Source organism: Hoplias malabaricus, chromosome 3 (genome assembly GCF_029633855.1).
Source record: "Hoplias malabaricus isolate fHopMal1 chromosome 3, fHopMal1.hap1, whole genome shotgun sequence".
Lineage (NCBI taxonomy): Eukaryota > Metazoa > Chordata > Actinopteri > Characiformes > Erythrinidae > Hoplias > Hoplias malabaricus.
This window is the reverse complement of record NC_089802.1, coordinates 58,911,447-58,929,389: the sequence shown is the minus strand read 5'-3', so window position 1 is coordinate 58,929,389 and position 17,943 is coordinate 58,911,447. Positions and strand designations below refer to the sequence as shown.

The window sequence follows — 17,943 nt, the reverse complement described above, 5'->3', positions numbered from 1 at the left end:
CAGGAATTCATTCATTATGTGTAACCACTTTTTTAGTTCAGGTTCGCAGTGGGTCCGGAACCTACCCGGAATCATTGGGTGCAACACAGGGACACACCCTGGAGGGGGCGCCAGTCCTTCAATACCCAGGCATCCGTGTGTTTATTTTGTATAATTAGTTGATGCAACAACCTAAATGTATCTCTCTATCTCTCCCCCTAAAAAAAAAAAAATGCTGGCTCAACCTGTGTTTTGCGCAAAAGGAAGGAAGAGCAAGGATTGTCCGATTGTTAAGACTGCTGGAATGTATGATTCAGCTTAGGAGAGTATGATGCAGTAAGCAGTGCTAAATTAGGACATGCTTTGTTAAAATTTGCTGAAATGTTAGTTTTTTTTTATTTTATTTTATTGTAACACATTTGATAACCTGCTGATAGAACCCAACCAGAATAGTTGGTCTCTGTTCATTTTTTATGCAGTAAAAGCTCTAATATATCTAGTGGTCCCTCTCTCTGTTCATTGGAAAAACAGTGCACTTTCAATAGTCTTCAGTCTTCCTTTCTGAAATAGAACTTCTGCAAATTGAAGTTTTCTCTGGCGTAAGATGGCACAGTAAGTAGTCTGCTGCTTTCAGTGCGCAGAGAGCTCACCTTCAGCTTTCTCTCAAAGGTGCAAGTAAGTGTTCCTCTCCAACACTGGAAAAGCCTGAGTCCTAGATGACTCTCAGAGCCTCTGGCACAGTACGTCAGTACCACTGGAAACCCCTCCCATACATTCCGCTTTCCTCAAGCTTGTGACAGCAGGGTTTGAGCTTGATTGTTTTTAGGAATTATATTTTCTCTTCACAAGAATCTGATTTGCATTGTTTATTGAAAATGTGACAAATTGTTTGTTATTGAAAGGCTTTAGCGTGTTTATTTTCTCAAAGTTTTGAGAAATCTACAAACTTGTGCCCCACATATAAAGGATGTGAGAAAGAGGATGCAGTGAAGCATACATTCAGTGTGAAAAGTCCAGATATCTGTTTAGGAGAGAGTTTCTGGGGCTATTTAAAACATTTAAACAACACAGCAGTACTCTGCCTTTTCAATGTCTAAATGTCAGATGGCAAAAATAACTCCATACAAATGAGCCATTTATTAAGGCGTATTTCTAAAATAAACCCCTGAGGTGGTTTAGCAAATTTAGTTTGCTGTAGTGGTGTTTGTAATTATATGCTTTCTCTTGTAATTGTGCAGCCTACTCATTTGCAGTTGTTTTTTGTTTCTTGGCTAAGGTTAAATAAATCAGATCCAGTCTCAGTGCCCTGTTTGCATTCAGTCTGGAGTGTGTGTAAAAAGAGGCAGCAGAGTTGTTTCTAGGAAACTGTCTGCATCCAAAACCACATATACACACAAAAAAAAACATATAACCAACTAATACTCACTTATAATTGCGGCAAACGTTATCGATAGAACTGAGACATGAATAGTTATTTTTTTTAATTTAAATTGCAATTTAATATCAGTGTAATTTTACAGTTTAAAACTTACCTTGCATTATCAAGAACAATGACTTAAAACATTTAAAGGGGGACATGGTTAGAATAATCAGAGGCCCCCAGACACTTTGCTTCATACATGACAACAACCACGACTAAATGAGTCTTACATACTACACTCAGCGTTCGAAATCAAAGCCTACTTGCAAATACATTATTGGTCAGAAAAATCATAAATCACCCTCCCCAAGCCCTAAATATCTCAGTCCTAATTTTTCACAAAGTATTTAATATTGTAGCATGCTATTTTGGACTCTTAGAATGTAATTTTCAGATTTTTTTGTTGTACATTTATATTTTCAGATATGTCACTCAGCTCCAGTTTAAATCTTTGCACGTAATTCCTGATTTTGGTTTGTCATGCAGACGGGTGTAAAGGTTGTCTGTACCTGTCTCCTCTCGCAATTTGTTTTAGACCAATAATGATCCTAAAAAATGAATATTACTTCAATTCCTGTGCCAGTAGATGGCAGAAGTTACAGTTCACTGTCTAAATTTCAAAATGTAGGTTGATTTATGTTTCTGCCACTAATTGTCATCGGTTTTCTTTACCCAGGTTCACCAGACATAATAATGGGCAATAGGTAGCTATACTATTTTGTAATTTAATCCTTTTTCAGGTACATTTCCAAATGTTTAATACATTTTCTTCAGTATCTGAGAAAACGGTTTACTTTTTAACTCCATATTTAGCGTGTATTTTCTGTTATGGCGTTCAGGTCGCAGTGATAAATAGGTAGAAGTCGTGTGGTTTTGTAAAGGAGTCACCATTTTCCCTAATGAGTCCCACGGCAGACAGCTTAAAAACGAGGTGATTCGGATATTTACTGTGTTTTGTTGTTTCTCTGTCTACGACCCGCTCTTCGTTAAACTGGCTGCACATGGAGCTCGCGTGCACCGCGCTGCAGGAGCGTTGTGTCGACTCGGTTCTTTTGAACCGAAGCTTTTAAATATATCGAATCACACGAACCCAACTCCTGTGCTGACTGAAGACGTCCAATCGAATTTGAACAGGAGCAGCCTACTATCACACTAGAAAGTTAGTAAAAGTGAATTTAAATGTAGGCTGTGTCCTAATTCTGTTTTTATTAATAATTCTGTCTACATGTCATTTGAAGTGTTACCATTTGCAGAATTGTGTTCACAGGCAGTTGCCTTACAAATGTTCTTCTGGCTCCGTTTTTAAAGTCAAATTTAGCAAATCTCTGCGATTGTGGAGAAACCTCAAACCAAACCTGACTTAATCTGACTAGCTCAAAACATCATTTAGATATGTAAAATTAGTCGATAGTCATTTATTGTATATTTGGTTATTGGTTTTTACTGGCGTAAAGGTCCTTAAGATAATACATTTTATCCAGTGTTCCTCTGTTTATTTACACAGTACAGTTTATGGACGAGATGAGATTGAAGTTGACTTGTGACTCATTGAATTGAATCGGTTAAACGTCGCCTAGTTTGATTCAAGAAGAGTCGGTTCGGTAAACTGATTCAAATTGTCCGTTCATGAAGTGAACAGGGTGAGCGAGCACAGCGTGTGGACCGGTCTCGAGCTCGTGCAGTTGATCGCTCTGCGCACACATGCGCTCGCTCCGGTGCCGGCACAGACGCTGAGATGAGTGGAACAAAGCGGTAAATGTAGTCTGGATGCTGAAGCATGGACTGCTTATGCATCGTCACTACGAAGGTGAGACTGAGCTGGAACACACACACAAGTTTGTTCTATTTTTCTCCTATTTCTATATGGAATTCTTAATCCAGAACTAATTCAACAGTGTCAGGATAGTCAGTAACAGCATTCACTGTAGTATCAGGATTAATGGAAAATGTAACTCACTGTGTGTGTTTTTGTGAAATACATCTTTTTTGATGCGGTTTGGAGAGTTCAGATCTTGGACCCTTAGTAGGCTGTAAGGTTTTGTGATAGAAGCTGAATGAAATGTGATGCTTTGTGCACTGTAAATTTCTAGTTTATGATGTGCAGCATTGCTTTCCTGCTCCATCTAAAGTATTTGGGTTGGTGGCATAGAAACAGCAGAGAGAAAGTTTACAGAAAGACTAGATTTTGTGCATTAATAAGATCTTTATCACTATTTCTGAAGTTTTTTAAAGATTTTTTTTCTTTTTTAAAACAGGCCTTTTAAAGATGAAGTTATTTCAGATGAGATTTATTGTTACTTATTGCTGTTGCCCAATACTTTTTGGATTGATTTTGGATCATAATTAATTTTTTTTATTAGGCAGTATATGATTTTCTAAATGTATGTTTTTCTTAAGCTTGGTAATGTAACATGCTGGTAATCTGTCTAAAATATTTTTGTGTACACTGGCAATCTTGTGTTTCATGACAGGGTTTCATGTGCTTCATTAAATCATCAAAAAGTCTGTACTTTTGAAGGATCTGGTAAATGCGATGTAACAGTGTGTGCTATTTTGTTTTTCACATCCACTATTATGACCAGTTGTCACTGAACTTGATTTTGTTTGATAACAGTATTTTAGACAATTGCGGATAAATATCAATAGTACCTTTTGTTGTCTGTAATGAGCCACAAAATAATTTCTTTGCCTCATTGTAACTACATCGTTTTATTTAATTAAAATCTTTTAGTCCAAACATGTATTTAACACAACACATTGTGTCTTGGTCTAATTGTTGTACATGCAGTTGGTTAAAAACATGAGATCATGAGGTACATGAGAGAGATCATCTCTTGTAAAATAGATACAAGCTGTAAAAAAGGGTGTTTTTTTGTTTTATGGAACATCACCTCTAACAGACCCTGTTTAAAATTTGGAGCTGGATGAGGTGTCCTGATATGTGCTTGGAAATTGTTAGTATTACTGTTTATTAACATACTGTGGTTCTCTGTGTTAAATTAATTAGAAATAAAAATATTCTGGACTTGGCATGATAAAAGTTATTAGTTAATATTATTAATAGAAGATAGCCCAGTTGGAATTGATTCGGTAATTCAAGCTGGAATAGATCATAATTTTAGAAGGATATATATTTTTTTTTCGTTACAATTCCTGAAATACTAGTTTCTGATAAGAATCAATAAATTAAAATCTACAATCTCCAATTGGGGAAAAACACTGTCCGAGGACATTTAAAAAACAAAACAAAACACTGGTCTGATCATTTTATTCAGACTTAATTTATTTAGATGGTCTAGGCTTGTCACCTCACCTACCTGTCCACATATGATCTGCAGTCTGCTTTTGTATTTATTTGCACATGTGCAGGGTTGGCTCTATGCACACATTGCTGAAAGTAAGCTAATTGGACAAGTATGGAGGAGAACGTTACACTGATAGCTGCAAAAGCATCCACTGATAAGCAAAGAAAAAGAAATGGCATTCTGAACTTCTGTCTCTTGTGCTCTTTCTCTCATGGACTCCTCCAGCTGTGGTCAGCTGTGGGGAAGTTTTTAAAACAATAATATAATATTTTCATCATGCATTTTTCTTTCATAAAAATTAATTTATAGGTAGAAGGCTGGAAAGCTTTCTATCATGATCCTTTTTATTTTGTCTTTGTGTCTAAGACTTAAAACATGGCTAAGATTAATCATTCTTTTTGTATCTGTTACCAGAAACGTGAATGTATGTTTCGTCACTGCTGAAACCTACTTACAAGATCTCCTCAGAGTATGTTAAGTGGGTGGAATGGTAACGGATATAATTTAGAGTGAAGGCTGCCCAAGTAGGCTACTCCGGAGAGGGCCACTCATCTGTGTGCATTTGTACATGCCCATGAAATATGTAAGAGCATGATTTTTATATAATTTGCACAAAGTGTGTTTGCTCCTTGGCAAGTGAGTCATACTTGTGTTTGTGTGTGCATGCGCGCAAGGGCAAAAGAACATCTGTGCAACCACAGAGGCATGTATGTAGCCCATCTCAACCCAACCTTGAGACCTAAACACTTATGTTCTTCCTTTAAAGTCCACCATGCTTGACCTTCAACAGACTGCTTCCCAATTTCCGATCCCTTCACCCAGTCACACATTGACCCATATTTATGATGCTTCTCTGCCTGCTGTTTTCTTCTAACCCATGTCTAGTGCTGGAGCTGAAAATGTAATCCTTGTTATGTCAAAATCACCCTTTGAAACTGCACAATTTATACATCATAAGAGCTTAATTTCTTTATGCCTTAAATCATCAACAAAGTTCTCTCACCTTTTTTAAATTTAAAATTTAACCTAAGTAACATGATGAATTGTTTTAGATTAATTAGACCAATTATGAACAACTTAACAACTATGTGATGTGACATTACAGGCACTGCTAACTCGTAAAATGTGTTCATTATTAAAACCCAGAGGCTGAAACAGTATATATTTTTAATAAAATCACAGTTTTAATTGAAGTATTGCAGTATTGGAAGGAATAATTGCTATATTTTTTCAGAATCTTTCAGCCCCACTATATGTGGATAATGTTACCATGAACATCTTTTAAACACACACATGTGGTTGAAAGCAGATTATTAATGTAGAATTTTTTTGGGTTATTCCAACAGTTAAGGAGAAAGGGATTTATAATTTGCATCTGAAGAACATTGCCAATGCTCACAGAACAGATGTGCTTTTATTTCTCACCCTTTTATTTGCTCACCCTTGTTCTGTGCTCTGTGAGAATCAACACCCCCTGCATTAGTTTGACTTTATCGAGTGGTTTGCCCTTTTCTCAGTCGCTCCTGGGAAGTATAAAATGTGGCGACTTTGATTAAGACAGCATTTTTTTAGTAATAGGAATATGCATTAAACAGATTTCTCTGTTAAAAATTCACAGCATTCATCCTTCGCTTTTAGTTGCCATAATTATATACAGTGAAAGTGTTTTTATTAAACTGTAATGAAACATTGAATAGTTGTCTTTCAGAAACTGACATTCAGTGAAGTGGTGTGGTGTTCCATTATCTTTGGAATTTTGGAATGAGAGTTTTACACTCCAGACCCACTGCGTCTCTCAATTGGATAAGCGGTTTCAGACGATGAATGAATGAAAGACATCATTTTTCTGACATAGGTATTCAGCTGCACAATGGTACTATGTTTATTCTTTAATAGAAAACATGTTAAAAAGATTACATGCTGAATGCCAAGAAACTACTCTGTCTGATTGATGGTACATCACGTCTGCTGATGACTGTTAGAATAATCTAACATATTCTCATCAGTCTGCTCATTTTTATTACAAAGATACTATTGGGTAGTTTATTATTTTTAATAATAATAATAATAATACCTTTTATATATTTATGCCTTGCATAACTCTCAGTTACCAAATATCAGACAACATCAATAATAAATTGCAGAGTAATTAATTAAAACATCAGTAAAATTAACATCAGTGTAAAACATTGGAATTAGTTGGAAATAATAATAAATATGAAAGTTTAATAAATAGGTTTTAAGGGCAGTTGTGAATTCTGTAATCAAACCCAATGCAAAGATATGAGGGGGAATGTGTTCCAGAGTTTGCGTGTAAAATAATTTGATACAGGGTTTGTACCTCATACTGTGTTGCTGTTGCTAGAGCTGCACCAAAAAGTAGTAGATATGATTATGCATTGTTCCCTGTGGTACATGGCTAATTATTATTTCATTCGACAAATGAGGCAAATAAGGTTAAATAACAAATGGTAGATAATGTTCATTTTCTTGTCGCCTTGACTAATACAAAATATCAGAAATATGCTGGAGTGTTTGATTATTTAGCCTGCACCTTGTAAATTTCAGATTAAAAACAAAAGAAATCAGCTGAATACATTATTCATGTATTTCAAAGCCAGCTGTTTTTTTTTTAAAACAGCCCACCTCTCTAAAAGTCATACTAAATTGGTCATAAACATTTACGATCAGTGACACATAAGTGGTTGTATAGCTGGTACTCACTTACTCAGTTAATTATGCCTATTCCTGATTCCTGAGAGTTGTCTTGGTGCCTCCACATTCTGTGTTTCACAGCATGTAACAGACATTTTGTAGTTAGTTCACTACTTGTGTCTAATAAATTGTATCATGTGGATTTATCCATGTTTATATATCCGAAATCTCCTTATAATAAAGACCTTAGAATTTTTAATATCCTGAATTGATCTTTCAGTGCTCTGGACAGAGTAAAAGTTTCACGGTGAGCTTCCCTTTTAAGCTAAGAGGCTTAACATTATCCCTTAATTGTCTTTGGAAGGAAGGACCTATTTTTGACAGGCAGAAATTAGAAGACTCCTTTTATCTTGGTCAGGTGCATTCACTTGCTGTAAAGTTCAGTCTGGTGTCTCACACAGTTGGCCTTTACAATGGATTCATGGTCAGTGGTGTTACTCTTGTGTTAAAAAGGCAGGCGGACTGGGTCACTCTGGATCTTCCCTGGAGCAGAGTGGACAACAGGGCCAAATGCAGGACACGTCCGTGGGGAAGAATGTAATGTATCATGTTTGAATCTTTCTTATTACTGATGAGTTGAAGTGGTTTTAGAAGGACCTATGTTTGTGTTGTTTTTTTTTTATATTTAATTCCCTCCCTATTTACAGGTGAATAAATGTTCTGTATATTGTTCCTGTTAATACCTGTGCTGAATGTAAATATGCCATTTACAATGCTGAGCCAAGTGCTCTATCTAAGATGTTTGTATCTTATAAAATAGGACAATCGGGACCTTGCTTTTCACAGGGAAAAACAAGATTGTGCAGTATAAAACAGCAAATTGCACTTTGACAGGTTTATTATCAATAGTTAATATGATCTGAATTGACGTTTGACACAAGTTTGAATTAAGTATGTTGGGATTAAACTGAAGTATAATTTAGGCTGGTGGAACTGAGGAAGAGTAGTGAAGTGTGTGCCTGTTCTAGTTTGGAGCTGTTTGTGTGTATGGTTTCTTCCTGAATCTGGGTCTCTTTAGAAGTCTTTGCTCTGATCAGATGTGTTCCTGACTCCTGCTTCTTCCAGCTTGCTCCTTTCAGTACAACATACTGTCAGCTGAATATGGAGCACAAGTTAATATATTTTTAGCTTGTGCAGTTCCATATTCCATCTGGGAGAGAAGTAAGGCCAGTCTGCATGGGCAGCGAGATTCTACAAGGTTGTTGAAGCTACTCCATCATTTCCTGTATGGATGTACCAATCAATTTTCACAAATGTCATATTTTATTTTATTTATTTATTTTTTTTATATAGTCCTGGCATAGCATTGCACAGAAATGTAGTCAAAAGTAGTAAAATAAATGATGTAGACACATTAGCATGTTTGCCCTGTTTTTTATATATATATATCCAAGGGTTAAATATGGTCTCATAGATGTTGGTTGTGTTCTTTGTTTTTGTACACGCTGAAGTAGATATGAAACATAATATAATATTTACTGTAGTGCAAGATGATTGATAACTAAGCAACTGCTATTCAGATTAACAGTATAGTTATTGTGAAATAACATGTTATTATCACCAAAAATAGCACAGGTAAAATGCCTCTAGCAGCAAGTGGTGGTACGACATATGACCTTGAAAGAATTACTAATTTATTAAAAAATTTATTTAATAACTGAAAATCTAAAACTGAAATATGTTCATGTTTAAACTATAAAATGTTTTACAGTTTTCATAATTAGGCTTAATTTGTGTAAAAAAATTTAATAATAAAATTATTAATAATAATAATAATAACAACAAATACAACATGGGCTACACAGAAACGGCAGTTCAGTCTGTTTGTAAGGGAAAGGCTGTGGCAACTTTCCACCACTTCTTTTTTTCCAGGGAGGGAACATAATTTCCCAGTATTTTGGCAAAATCCATGTAAAGAAAGCCCAGTTTCAGCTTCTTACTAAATGTAAGCAAAGGCTAGAGACAGACGTGAGTGATTTGGATTGCAAAAACGGCAAAGTGGAAACGAGAAAAACAGAGACCAACCCCACAAAATACTCCTAAACTCAGAAGGACTAAATCTAGAGGCATAAATAGAGGAAAAAAAGCTTAAGGAAAACAACATGGCCGATCTTCGCAACATTAGAACAGCACCGCGGCTTCTTCACCTACTGATATAAGTACTGGGAGCCGCTGTGAGCACCTGCTTCAAGCGCATGTTAAATTGCTCTCTCTTCACGTCTTAATTTTATTTATTTATTTTCCACTAAATGCTTATTCCCCCAAAATTGTATAGTTTTTCATAAATGTTTAATTATGTTTAAAACATTCAGTTTAAGCCTAATTATTTGTATTTGCTCTATAATGTTTAGTAATTATTTTAGAATAACTTTGTGTAATGCATGCAAATTACAAATATTCAAGCAATCATAGGATTGATAGGTGGTCTAAAAAATTTGAGAAACACTGCCCTAGACCAATCAGATTGTGTCTGTAGAACCAACTGTCGCATAACAACCTGTATGTTGTTGAGTCATTCAAATCTGCCATTTTTTGTTTCTCTTGGCAAAGCTCAGTTTCCAGTGTTTCATGTCAGATTATATAGATGCTAGTGGTTTGGGTGTGTTTGTATGTGCTCTGCTGTCCTGAGCTATAAGGGTTAATGCAGGTAGGAGTGTGAAGTTAAAGCCAGCAGGGATTGTCGGTGTGCTGATCACACACTCCTTCTCAATGAGTCACAGGCTTCCTGTGGACACATATGCAGAATTACTCATCCCCTCCCCCCCCCCACACACACACAAAAAAAACATCTTGCTCTCTCATTCTATCTCATACACTCTAACACCCAGCATGTTATATTTCGACACTGAGAATCGTGTGCTGGGATGCTGTGAGGGAGTGGGCCTTGGTTGAGAGGTGTGGGGACTTCCGCTCTGCTTTAATGAGCTCCCAACTGACCAGTCCCAGCTGCATGCTGCAGTTTTCTAATCTCTTTCTAAAAGGATCATTTTTGAGATTGGGAATCAAACTTTTTGTCCTTCATGTCTCAAGGAAGCCTTACAAGTCAGTGTGGTGCTTAGTCTTACACCAGGACATACACTTTTATTTCAAAGTACAGCACTTTGCACAGAAGTCAGAAGAAATTCAGTTAATGAGAATGTATGTAGTATGTATTTGGATTGCAGTCAATACATTGCTTTAAAACCTAGATATATGTTTTAATAAGAGCCAGATTGCTGTTTTTTCTTAAAATATTTCAAAAACTATGTGTTTATACATATGAGATTATTTAAGAGTGATGCTTTAATTAACCTTTATATTAAACACATTGTGCCTGTCATTGAACCTTCAGGCTGTTGTGCCAAGCACACTTTCAAACATTTAACTTTTATTTTGCTTGAAGGAACTGTATGTAAATGCCAGTGTCTGAATTGTCCTAGACATTTGTCCCAGATATTACTCAGACTTTTTGATTGGCAAAATAAGGTCTGCATAGACCTGCATGTGTCTGTATAGAGCTGATAATTTCCAAAGAATGCACAGTGAATCCATTCTCTGCCTCCTGCATGCACTATATATACTATATACTGTGACTGAATATGTAAATAATGTATATGTATGTCTCCGAAACCAGCTGAGATTAGTCCTTTGCTAAAAGTGATCCTTTGTAAGTGGGTCCTTTACCCCCTCTTCTATATTGGGTAGAGAATGTTTATGCACCTCATAATTCAAATTTAATTTTGACTTTTATTTGGACTGCCACAACAGATTGAATTAGGATCTTGTCGTGTGAAGTATTTTGATAAAATGTTAAGTTTGAAAGTGGTATATGTGCTGTGCTGATGGTCTGTTTTTCGTAGTGTAATAAGTTAAAGGGGACGTATTAAGAATAAAATCGCTTTCAGTGCATTAGCAAATTCATTTGGAGATCTGTAGCTTCTGCCAACACACAAATGAAGGTAAAGCAACAAAGTCAGTTTTAACATCCTATAAAACAATTATGTGCTGCCTTCTATGTAGAGTGCAGAGACTGCAGAGGATTGCCCTGCCTCTTCATCCGAGTCTTCCCAATCACAGCACTGGGTCTGAGTTTGAGAGTGCAAAGAAAGCGTAAATCGGAGCAAAGCAAGCACAACAACCATGGAGAAATATAAGCATTGGTTAACTATACTGGGAAAGAGAATGGAAAGGCAAGTGAATCAAGTGAAAATACCTAAAAACCATATCTTCTGCTCAGTCCTCAATATGGTTCCGGCACTAAACAGAGCTGTGGCTCATTTTATTTATATATATATATATATATATATATATATATATATATATATATGTGTATGTGTGTGTGTTCTGACCCAGCTTGCCTTTGCCATATAGGCATTTTATTTATTATTATTATATTATTATTATTTTTTTTTTTGCATACACTCCACTGATGGCCTTGTTTTTAATTTAGAAAATGTTCCTATTTTTCCTGGGCTGAGATATTTTTCCTCTTGATCTAATGAGACACCTTTGGTGGTGCCTGAAGCAGAAGCCCACCCCTATGTCTGTGCCCCTGCTGGCCTGAGAGGAATTAATTACCTGTCTGAATAGTGTGTTGAGCTATAATGTCAGCATGTCTTGTGCTGCTGGCCATTGTTCTCGATCTATTTTAAGTTTTATTGTGACTGTCTATGGCATGAAGAGAGGTTTGTGCAAAGTCACCTGAAAGGTGGCCACTTGGATAGGGATGCCTTGCTGACATTCCACACATTTGTTTTTGATCATGACTGATTAGTTTAATCTCTGTGGTACAGCAGGTAGTGTCGTAGTCACACAGCTCCAGGGACCTGGAGGTTGTGGGCTTGAGTCCCACTCCGGGTGACTGTCTGTGAGGAATTGGTGTGTTCTCCCCGTGTCTGCATGGGTTTCCTCCGGGTGCTCCAGTTTCCTCCCATGGTCCAAAAACACACATTGGTAGGTGGATTGGTGACTCAAAAGTGTTCGTAGGTGTGAGTGAATGTGTGAGTGTTGCCCTGAAGGACTGGCGCCCCCTCCAGGGTGTGTTTCTGCTTTGTGCCCAGGATTCCAGGTTCCAGTGATTCCGGGTAGTGTCTACGAGTAGACATTTGTTGTTTCCTCTCCTATTCACTACTGGGCTAAATCTACCTGAATGTGTAAGGCATTGGGTTCAGAGGAAATTTGCATTGCAGACAGATGTACAGTAAGAGTGTGATGATTTCTAAATATGTACAGTTAGGGTACCACCTTATTTTTGCTGATACAATGGCAATATTGAAAGCCTGAGACAATGCTGATCCAATAATTTCTGCTTTATGCTTTATTTAAGATCTAAGTAGGCTATCATGCTCCAGCTAGTCGAACACTACTGCTCCACATGAAGAATTACACACACATGTTGTGACAGGACCCTGTGTGTGTGTGTGTGTGTGTGTGTGCGCGCGCGCTATTTCAGGATAGATCTGTCAGAAGATTTTATTGGGTTAATTTTTCTTTTCTGATCTAGTCTTCGGCTTTGTGTATCTCTCTATCTCTGTATCTATCCCTTTCTATTGAGTAGATCTTACCATTTGTAGCAGCCTTCTCTTTTAAGGTCAATGTTTGTCTTGTTGTTGTTTAATCTGTAGTTGTAGATTACTGAGGGGATATTTATTGCCTGTGTTGTACGTTTAGCTCTGTGACCTTGTGTCCACTGTCTGCATGTGCTATTTTCTTTTGTTACCCTATCTTCTATGTTGGGTAAGTGCTTAGTTAGGGCAATTTCTAAGTATATGTAATGAGTGTTTGGTGTTGTATGTTTCAGGAGAGCACTGTTTTCTTCTTCAACACTGACACCTCAATATATCACTGATGATTACATTAAGTTTTCCTGTATAATGTTGGCACCTAGCCAGACCAATTAAAGAGAACATGTAAACAACACGCTGCGTAGTAACTGCAAAAATGCTCAGTGAAGCTGAATGGATATTTGATACTGAATTAAGTCAAGTTTTAGCAATAATTGAAATCATTTTACATCTTTTTGTGAATAAATCATACAACCAGCTAAAAGGTTGATGCGAGCAGTTGCAAATTTTGCAGCTCTGGACAGGTTAATTGAACAGACCTCTGAAACAAGTTTTTATTTTTTTTTCACTTTTTCTCCTTCCCTCTCCACCGGTGCCCCAGAACCCACTGATGTCACAGCACAGTAAACAGAATGCTACCTATCAACAAAATCAGACCAGTGTCTTATATTTTGCAGTTATACTGTAGACCAAACCTGGGCATTGTACGGCCCCCGGGCCGCATACGGCCCTTTGATTGACTCTGACCGGCCCGTGTAACGTTAATTGGAAATTACAAAATAAACATATTTTCTTATTTTACCTGATGCATGGACTGAAGCTGCATTGCTTTTATTTTGAAGTTGTTTTTTATTTACGTACATGATGACGCAAAACGTATATTGAGGCATGGGCGTGATTTGATCGTTGTCACTAGCAAGTCACAAGACGACTTTAGCCCTCAGAAATGTCTGCTCATGCTAAAAAAAGAAAGGTAGATGCCGAATGCAGGGTTTTCAACAAAAATTGGACTGCTAAGTATTTATTTACTGAAGTGAGAGGTAAAGCCGTGTGTTTAGTTTGCGGGGAGCAGATCGCCGTGTTTAAGGACTACAATTTGAGTCGGCATTACGAGACGAAACACGGGGAGAAATACAAGAACGTGACTGATGCTGAAAGGGCGCGGACATCGGAAGCTTTGCCAGCTAAACTGCAAAAGCAGCAAGACTTTTTTACCAAGCTTCACACATCCAGGGATGCAGCAACCAAGACCAGCTTTGTGATTTTTAATTGTATTGTGGTTATTTTTATTGGCATGTTTAGCGTGTTTTTATGATGCCGTTTTAGTGATTAATTGCCTTTCCCATTGTTTTGTGAAATTCGCTTGAATAAATTACATTTTTTGGAAGGCAACCTCATGTTTTCATTGCTCAATTATAACATATACTCTTACCAGCTTGTCAAAACAATGCTATTTACTGCTTTTTACAAAGAAGTACAGTTAATATTATGCAGAATTGAGATCAGCCTTTTGGCCGGCCCTCCACAATATTTTCTGTTTCTCATGTGGCCCCATGGAAAAAATAATTGCCCACCCCTGCTGTAGACAAAGCAGCACATTTCAGTATAGTGTATTTTAAAGAGAAACAAACCCCTGAAACCTCTTTTGGACTATATAAAGAAATAGCCACAAGGCTTGATCAAGGTTATTTGAATTCCAGCAGATCCACCATTCAGGCTTGCAATGTCTGACAGCAACAGTTGTTCTGGATTAAACGATGTACCGAAACCAATTTAAAACCAGGTGTATGCTTTTCTGGTCAAGGTTCATGCGATTTGCGATTAGCTCAATTTTCAGACTTAAACCCTTCTAGCAAATGCTTGGCCTTACACATAGTCATCATAGGTGGTTGCTTAGGAGCATTTTATTATCTTTTTATTCATTTCTCTGGCGATTATGCCATCTTGACATGCACAGTGGAACATCTATGTCTGTGGTGTATGCGCTTTGAAGGAACTGAATTTCCCATTATAAATAGTGCTTAAAATCTTTTGGAACAACGGTATTTATTTATTTTTCTCCATTTCATGTTTTGTATTCTGAAACTATGTAAAGAAAAGTGCTCAAGACTTGATCTAGGCTGTTTGGATTCATCCAGGTCCATTATTTAGACAGCAACAGTTGGTCTGGATTTAGTGCTGTGCTGAGACCATTTTTAAACTGGGTGTCTGGTCAGGGTTCAAGTAATTGCCAGTAGCTAAATATGCCATGTGTTTGTGGAGGGTGACTGCAGGCTGGCTGTCAGCGGCTCTCTGCAGCTCATCATGGCCACACGGCGGGGTTTGGTGTTTGCGCTCTGGGCCTGACCCAGCAACCTATTTTTGCAACCTTTAAAACTGCAGCCAATCTAAACCAAGTGGGGCCAGTTGTCATTCTGTCTCTTGTGAATGGAACCAGATGTCATGCTCAAGCCTCATTCTTTAAATCTAATAAAGTAGAACTGCTGCGAGTTTAGCTGGCACTGAAACATTGTACTGTATCACTCAAACTATCATTCAGATCTTTCAGTCATCAGTCCCCCAGATGCAGCCAGGACGATGTAGCATGTAATGTGGGCTTGTTATGTGTCAGGGGAAACATGGAGCAGTGACAGAGCTATGGGGCTCCTGGTAACCAAGCTAGAATATGGGCATGTTGATGCTTTTTATAAAAAAAATATAAAAAAAAACATTTTTAATGTCATAATTAGCTAAATCTTTGCAACATCTTATATTTTGGTAATTATTGTCAAGTCCTCGTCCTAGCTTAGTGTTACAACTAAGCCCCCCAGCCAGTCACAACGGACCTGTTGCTCCTCCTGCCAACACCATTCCCCCGTTGGTGTTGTTGTTTTAGCTTTCTTAGCTTAGTGTGTAGGCTTATTATTGTGACCTTGGGTGGTCTCTGAGATCTGTGAAGCCTTCTGTACCTCTGATACCACAGAACTTGGTACCCAATTATCGGTTCGTGTGACAACTCTACTAAGGGGCCATGCTTTTGTGGTCCATGCAAACCAGGGCACTACAGGGCCTACAGAAGGCTGCAGCATTTCTGAGTCCTGTTTATGAGGTTTTTTTTTGTATTTGCAAGTGTAAGAATTAACTTGTGTTTGTGGAGGCAGTGATGAAATGTGTTCACAGAAAGAGGTTTTGTTTTTCAGTCCATAGAGTGATTTTATACTACAGAAACATGTTTGAAACATGAGTGCCCGAAGACCACAGCCAGCTAAAGGCAATTTTCCACTGCATGGTGTTGGCTCGGGTTGGCTCTACATGCTTATTCCTGGTCGCTTTTCCACTTCTACAACTCCCCAATGAAACGGAGGGATTGACGACACAAAACCCTGTTTTTAACGGGACCACAGGCTTTTGAAACCACAACAACGCCAGTAATGTTTACTCATCCTGTATTTGCATGTTGTTTTTTGGACTGAACATGGCCCTGTGACCCAGTTCTCTCAGGTGATTTTATTATTATTATTTTTTTATAAGTCAAGTCTGGCTCTTGCTGGAGTTTTTCACAATCCTTTGAAAGACCACACTGATTCTCTGGACAATCAGTGCTCTGCCAGGTTTGCACTGCAAATTTAATACCTACTCTGCTCACTTAGAACAAGGCATGACTTGGAACTAAAAGAGTACCAACTTTCAGGAACCAGGTACTAGATTTGGCTTATGGAAAAGCTAAAAACCCTATGCGAGCGAGTAGGTATCATAGATTGGAAAAGCGACATAATACTGTTTTTGAAACATAGAAGAGATTCTCTTTGTTTTGAAACCAAGAGATTTATTTGCGTTCTCTGAAACTTTGTCATACATTATGAAATCTTTTGTTTTAAGCTGAGAAGTATTGTTTTTAAAATATTTCAGTCTATGCCCTCAGTCTATCAGAGTTTTGAACCCTGACACATCTTTACTTCTGACAGACTCTGCCTCTCTGCAGTTTTCTTTTTAAACAATCAGTGACCTGTTGCCAATTAATCTCATTTAATTCTTTTGTTGCAATTCACAAGTTTGCCAGTCTTTTGTTCCCTGTCCCAAAATTTCTTGGAAGGTGTTGTTGACATCAAATGCAAACTGGGCATTTTTCAAAACAACAATTAAATTTCCCATTTGAAAACTTTTTTTTTTTTCAAATTTAATATAGGGTTTAAATTATTTGCACATCTGGAAATGTGGTTGTTCATATTAGGCCTATTTTTGTTTAAACTTTATTTTATATTTTTATATTTATTATAAAGTACTTGATGCTGTTCATATTATTAGTGTTGCTCAATATAAAACTTTGTAAAATTCAGTACTTCTGAAACTTTTCAGCACATTTAAATAATACTTCAGTAATGCTAATAAGCTTGACAGTTAGGCCACTGTAATATTGAAATTGTGATATTACATTTTCATACTTTTTCCTGGCTATTGGACAGTAACACAAAAAAGCACTTTTACTCAAGGATGTCTCAGTAACCTAAAGTTTAGTCTGTGCTTAGTCTTATTCTGCCTCTGCAGTATGCAAGGTGGTAAGGGTTTTTTTTTTTTTTTAACCAAAACAGGAAATCATTTTTGTTTTTCATTGTTTATTTACATTACTAACATCTTAGATTACAAGCAATGTTTCAACCCGCATTCTTAACAACCAGGACTTAGCAACATAAAACATATAGCAAATATACAAATACTTGTTCGTATTTAATTCACTTTGGTCTGGATTATTTAACAGCATGAAAACATTACTGACATGAACCTGTACTAGTTCTGTAAGTGCTGTAAGGAATGGTTTTGTAGATCTTTGAAGCTGAAAGTACAAAAGTGTGCCTGCTACATTACTATTAGTTGCATCATGATACCATTGGTCTGAAGGTGATTCAGCCACATCTATTAAGGAATGTTTGAATAATTTACATTAATATGCAGAAAATGTGCTTTAAATCTAATGAGTAAATTCTAAATAAAATTTTGGGGTATT

The 17,943-nt window shown here is 37.1% G+C and overlaps 1 protein-coding gene across 18 annotated transcripts in view; it reads left to right on the top strand.

The window, feature by feature from the left end:
* Positions 1 to 17,943, top strand: part of dlg1a (discs large MAGUK scaffold protein 1a) — a 142,390-nt gene that overhangs the window by 9,108 nt on the left and 115,339 nt on the right. For 12 of the 18 annotated variants that reach the window (XM_066662969.1, XM_066662970.1, XM_066662974.1 and 9 more), the window contains one exon: positions 7,873 to 7,956. The exons of the other annotated variants lie outside the window; for them this stretch is intronic. In XM_066662969.1, the coding sequence (XP_066519066.1) occupies positions 7,873 to 7,956 (84 nt within the window). The remainder of the gene's footprint in view (positions 1 to 7,872; positions 7,957 to 17,943) is intronic. 18 annotated transcript variants of the gene reach the window in all.